General features: G+C 38.3%; 1 protein-coding gene across 1 annotated transcript; it reads right to left on the reverse strand.

Moving 5' to 3' along the window:
* Positions 1 to 2,823: 2,823 nt before the first annotated feature.
* Fabp9 (fatty acid binding protein 9) lies at positions 2,824 to 6,356 on the reverse strand. Its single transcript, XM_015485909.2, has 4 exons — positions 6,207 to 6,356; positions 3,764 to 3,936; positions 3,171 to 3,272; positions 2,824 to 3,002 (listed from the first exon to the last, which is right to left on the reverse strand). The coding sequence occupies exons 1-4, from the start codon at positions 6,274 to 6,276 to the stop codon at positions 2,952 to 2,954; spliced, it is 396 nt and encodes a 131-aa protein (XP_015341395.1). The 5' UTR covers positions 6,277 to 6,356; the 3' UTR covers positions 2,824 to 2,951.
* Between the last annotated feature and the right edge of the window lie 294 nt (positions 6,357 to 6,650).

Here is a 6,650-nt window from a genome sequence, read left to right on the forward strand (position 1 = left end):
TACAAAAAGTGTGACAGTAAAATACTAGAGAGAATGTTCAAAACTATTCTTGTCAAAGATTTACCACATAGTGTTAGGTAGCATAAAAGAAAATCTGGTGAATTATTCTTGGATAATAATACTAAGGATGGCATAATGGGATAATTAATACTGTCTTACAAACTTCAGTATCAATCTGAAGTCTAATGATTTGCTACTGAGTTTTTCAGGCTAAAATATTTCAAAATAAAATACATTTTCCAGTGTGGCTTATAAAAACTGCTCTCATTTCTTTTACTTCAAGCCTCTTGGAAAGTGAATAAATGATTGATGAATTCACTATAATGAAAAGTTCCATTGTTTTCTTTCTCCTTTAAAACCCAATGCAATGTGACAAACATACATGTTATCTTTTCTCAGAGATAGATGATGATTTTCAAAAGCAAGTTAGATATATCCAAAGGCTGATTGTGTGAAAGTTCTTACTAAATACTGGCCAGTCTAAGTATAATTTCTAATAATTTCATAACAAAAATGAGGATAAAAGGAAAGGTTTAGTGTTTCAAGATGGCTCTGCCTCATGAAACATCAAAAGGTATTTGTAGTTGGGCATGGTGGTGCACACTTGTAATACCAGTGACTTGGGAAGCTCAGGCAGGAGGATCACAAGTTTGAGACCAGCCTCAGCAACTTAGCAAGGCCCTAAGCAACTTAGTGAGATCATGTCTCAAAATAAAAATAAAATTAAATAAACAAAAGAGAAAGCTGAATATGTTGATCAGTGGAAAAGGCACCCAATACCTTAAAAAAAAGAAAAAGAAAAGAAAATGCAGTTTGACCTTCATGCCTAACTCGGCGCCATTTGCCAGCACCTAAGAGTGTCAAATACAGTGGTCACCAAGGAAGAACTTGGATGAATGAGTGAATGATTCCTAAAGAGTAGTACATTTGATGCTGCATATAACAAACTCAACACCAGGGTCTTATTTCTCATTCAAGCTCTTTGTACGTGGAGTGGTGATATTTGTGAGAAGAGAAATGTTTCAAAAATTGAGAACTTCATTATTCTTTTTTTTTTAAATCATGCTTCTGTAAAGACATAGATTTGAATGACATTTCTTCTTCCTTATCATTGTAGGAAACGCTCTGGCTCCTGCTCTGAGGTGTCCCTAAAGCAGCTGTGGTCTCCAGCTCACTATGGAGGCTGTTTGAGGAGGGGTTTCCCTGCTCCCCTTTTCTCAGGACACCATTAGGGTGAGAAAGCCTCTTTAACCTCTGAAGACAAACGTGGTCATGTTTTGTATATACCTGAGTCCTTTAAGAAACAGAAGGACATGTCATATGGGGATAAATGTCATTGTTCCCCCCCTGGTGGCTACCTGGCCAGAACCAGGGCTACCACTCTGATGTAGAGCCAGATGCTCAGAGGTCTTCAGGTTTAAGATGACAGCCGAGGTGGTTCCTACCCTTAGCCAGGGAATCAGTTCACAGCCCAGCCCCAAGCTGTAGTCCTGTTGTTCATTACTCTTTAATTTCCTTCCTAAGTTGACCATGCCCCTCAGTTTGCCTAGGGCAGTCTGTATTTATGGTTAAATCCTTAACAGTGCCCCTTTGTCACTTTTAATTCTCACCCAGTTTAGATGACAAAGTGCATGGGTATTCATTCTACTCTGACGTATATAAGTATGACTCTTAGTAAGGCAGCAGAAAGTGTTAAAAGAGGCAAAAAGGAAATCTGGGCCTGCTCCAGGTCAGGTCTCTGTATAGCAAGGCTGAGAAACTACAAGCACAAGCCAGACATCCTCAAGGTCAGCTTGATTCCTGTGCTAGCAGAAAAACTAACTGATAGTGAGGTACTGGTTGCTTAGGATCCAGACCTCTAGTAGCCATTCTCTGGCAAACCCTGCCCTTCAGAAGCTCTTCTTTCTATTACTTCAACAAATCCTGCTACATGTCCATGGATTTTATTCTTTAAATTTGTCAAAGAACTCACCAAATCACACTCTGTGCTACATTAGGACTTAGGTTTGACCAAGGATTGCCCATTTTTAAATTTAAGGCACAACGTGATTATCTACATAATTTCTCCACTTTCTTCTTTTTCTTCTCTCACTGCTACAGATGGGCTGAGTTTTCTAAGCTTTATTCTTTCATTTACCCCCATCGCTGTGTTTTGCTCTGAGTTCTGAGAGCCCTCATATCTAACAACAGCATTTGGTGAAACTATCAGGGGACATTGTGGAGTTCAAACAATTAAATTCTCACCAGACATACAGAAATTCAGAACTGATATCTAATAACACTCCATTCTGCGAGGATTAAGCTGTGAGCAGGGTGACAGATGCACTAGCCTAATTATTATAAATGGATTTGTGAAGAAGGGCGTCAATGACTGTTTTAAATGCTCGTCTGTCACAACTCAACCACAGTATGTGAAGTCTATTTTGTACTCCTGTATCTGTCATCTATCTCTCACTATCTTCTAATCCATCCATCTTTGATTTTGTGTGTACAGTGCTGTGATTGTCTGTTTTCCTCAAGCAATTGACAGACCTTGTAAAAATGAAAAAAAATTATCAATATTGGTTTTTGGTTTGTGCTGACCAAAGTAGGTATCAAAGATATAATATACCTCCCCTTGTGGTCACATCAATTTCCACATGGATTTGATAAAATGAAAGGAGTGCATTGTGAGAATGGGTCCAGGACTGTGGAAATCAAGTGGGCACAGGGCAAAGGAGACTTTAAAGCTGTTAGAGTCACACTATAGGCCAGTATCTTCTTGTTTCCCTGATTCATCAGACTTTCCCTAACCCTCATCATCAAACAGCTCCCAAACTGTACTTACTTTGATGCTTTTATTGAGCAAGATTATATTAGATTATTAAAAAATTACAGGCCTTGGGGCATATTTTCTTCAAGTACCAGTTTCCTGTTGGTGGACAAGTGCTCCTTGATGTGGACCTTTTTCTTCACACCTTTTCATAGGTTCTAGTGCTGACAATGTTATTCATGGTACATTCCTAAAAGCAAAAAGGAATGATTAAAGTTGGGAGTTGACAGATTGTTCTGCTCCTTTTTCCCCAGGCCAGACCCTCAATGCAGGGTGCATAAACCAAGGGGTAGCTTGACAAGCATGTATCAAACAAGAGACATAAGAATTTAAATTTAGAAAAAAAAAAAAAACTCACGGCCACCATTTTTCCATCTACAATTTTTCTTTTGATTGTTGTCTCTTTGTCGAGCCACTTTTGGACGTGAATCATTGAGCCACTGTCTAATGTTACGATGCTCTATAAATGTATAAGAAAATCTGTTAGAAGTAGAATTCGCTATGTTCTATCTGACACAGGACCAGACATCCACCTTTCCATCTATATTTTGAAATTCTGTTCTTCAAAATCCTCACATTAATTCTTGTCATAATTGAATACTGTCAAACTAGAAGGTTTGAGAGACCCTTTTAATTAATTTTCTCTTCTAGGCAAATAATTCCTAAACTATTTGTGCCTAATTTCTCCTTTCTCTCTGATCTTTAATATAATGACTAAGTTAGATCAGGAAAAAAAAAAGTGAGAGTAACTTGATTTTTTTTTTTTTTTAGCTTCACTCGGTCCTCAGAGTAATTAGCAAAAGGAATGACTTTGGAGATGTGCAGATATATATAACAAAACATGCCCAAACCAACTTGATAATAAGTCAAATTACATAGCACAAACCACACCTCGCCACCCCAGGTTTGTTTCTGACAGCTGAACACCAGGAAGATTTAGTTCTGACCGACCTTTACATTTCGGTCGTCTGCAGTAGTTTCATCAAATTCTTCCCCCAGTTTGAAGGAGATCTCGGTGTTCTTGAAAGAGCTTTCTGTTCGCATCTTCACCTTATCTCCATCCATGCTAATAATTACGTTTGGCTTCACTAACACTGCCGCGTTGCGAGCTGCAGCATTCACTCCTGGAAGGCAGAGAAAGCATCACACTTTATTCAGACATTTAGACAGATGTGTTAACAATCATTTTGGAAAGGAATTTCCTAAACCAAAAAACAAAAAACAATTTCTTCCCCCATTCAAGTTTTGGATAATGTATGTCGTGGTCTTTTATGCTGTCTGTTATCTGGACTGAGCCAGATCCTCCCAATCAGAATGTATAGCTGGCTAGTATTCCATCTGATATTTTGAAAAGCTAAATTCACTTTCTGAAGCTATTGAGCTTCCTGGAAAAATGTTTATTTGCAGGGTGCCTTTCAGGTGATCAGATGCTGGCTCTGGACCTCACAGAAGCTACACAGTATAGGAGGAGTTTGGCTTAGAGCTTGATCCTGTTGCTCAGTCTGGGGATTTCCATTGTCAAACTTCACTCCTACAAAAGGTGGGCAGAAGAACTGACTCCTTCTCTGTCTCTCTCAGTCATTATCAGACTGTTTCCCACTCAAATTACGGAATGGATGTGATGCACTCCACAGCGGAGTAGCAGTTTTAGATCCAAGGATCACAAGCAGGATTGCCTGGCTCCAATTTTGCCACCTGCCAGCTTGGGTGTGTTATGTACCTTCTCTACCCTTCAACTCTCTTGGTAGTAAAATGTGTTTAAGTGGTTATAACCTTACAGGTGTGTTGGAAGAGGAGCTAAAGGACTTAGTATTGTATTCACATAGAGGAGCTTAGCTGCTATTGAGACACATCTAATCCAGCTCATAGTCAAAACAAGGAGTGCCTTGACATGGTGGTGCACACCTGGAATCCCAGCAGCTTGGGAGGCTGAGGCAGGAGGATCTCAAGTTCATAAGCCTGCCTCAGAAAATTAGGGAGGCCCTAAGCAACTTAGTGAGATCCTGTCTCTAAAAAAAAATTTTAAAAAAGGGCTGAGGATATGCCTCAGTGGTTAAGTGCCCTGGTAAAGTACTAAAAAAATTCTTTTATTTACAAACAAACAAATAAAAAACCCATGAGGATTGTTCTGGCCCTAAATCTTGAGTTTCATTAAACCTCCAAATTTTATTCAAAATAAAAGCATCTTTAAATCCATAGGTAAGGAAGCCTATTTATTGCTCCCGGAGAATGTTAATACTGAGATAAAAGAGGAACAAATAATATACTTGGGTTTTTTGTTTGTTTGTTTTTTGGTTTTTTGGCACCTGGGATTGAACTCAGGGGCACTTGGCCACTGAGCCACATCCCCAGCCCTATTTTGTATTTTATTTATAGACAGGATCTCACTGAGTTGCTTAGTGCCTCACTTTTGCTGAAGAGGGCTTTGAACTTGTGATCCTCCTGTCTCAGCTGCCCGAGCTGCTCGGATTACAGGCATGCGCCACTACACTTGGCCAAGTAGTACACTTATAAGCACACTAACTTATTATGCAGGAGAAAGCATGGTTGTTTCATTGTCTAGAATGAGTAAACATATTGTTAATAACAGTAAGCATTTACTGATCATTCCAAACAAGTTAAAAAAAAAAACTAAAGAAGATTCTTGGCTTCATACATAGTTATTTATCATAAAAGAGATTTCTCTTAATTAAATATAAAAAATAAGTAATTACCATTCTTCTAGCATTCGTAAAAAAAAATCTGTGCAGCTATTATAGACCCAAGTCATTATAATTGATGTTTGACCATTTAACTTGAGATAAAGGATAGGTAGGGTTTATACTTCTGAGAAACATCCCATCACTAGACTTTCAATGAGTAAAATTGTTCTATTTCTCCCACCAAAGGAATTTTTCAAAGTAATGTCTTACAGATCACTTATATGAATGAGAACTCTAAAAATTAACTGCCTGGAAATTTTATTTGTTGCTACTGCCTTTTAAAATTTATAACTTAAAGCAAACTCTGAGATAAGTTTAATTATAGATGGTGATTACTGTCTATAAATTTGAAACTGGAAAAAAACTGTTCAATAAAGTGACCAAGCAAAAGAGATCCTCAATCTAAAGGTTAGCAAGAAGTATTATCAAAAGGATAAATGGGCTTATACATGGATTTTGACTGAAGGTATCTATGAACCTCATATTTTCTAAAAGACAATTTATTACTAATACTAAGGAAAAGCAAAAGTAGTAGTAGTAATAAGTAGGATCATAAACTATGTTAGTCTCAAATGAATATACCCCAGAATCACAAAAGAGAGAATTGTAGGAAAATTCATTGTAAAGTGCAAACACAACCACATCACAAAGTGCTTTGCTAGTTTCCCCCATCCCATAAAGGTATTTCTCACCCAGCTCTTTCATATAATCCTCAAAGTTTTCACTGGAGACCAGTTTCCAGGTTCCCAAGAAGGGCTCCATCGTCAGAAGGCGAGCTGAGAAGAGCCACTCACACAGGAAAACCAACGAAATGCAGGCATTGCAATGCCACCAGGAGCTTGATTTAAAGAACGTCCCCATCATGTGATGCTCCTGGTGTGGCCAATGAGCAGCAGCAAGACTAAGACTCAGCATTTGAGTCACTTTATTTACCTCCACATTAAGAGGCAGAAAATTAACATGTGAGGTTTAATTCAGGTCAACGATTACAGCTTCTAGCAAAGAGATTTGTACCCGAGTCACCTGATAAGTACTATTTGTGGAATGGAGACAATTTTCAATAGAGATCAGCCTTTTGAACAATAAATGCTGTTACCCTGAAGGGGTGTCCCAATGAATATCTGATGAACAACTGC

The sequence above is a fragment of the Marmota marmota genome, unplaced genomic scaffold, assembly GCF_001458135.2.
Source record: "Marmota marmota marmota unplaced genomic scaffold, marMar, whole genome shotgun sequence".
NCBI lineage: Eukaryota > Metazoa > Chordata > Mammalia > Rodentia > Sciuridae > Marmota > Marmota marmota.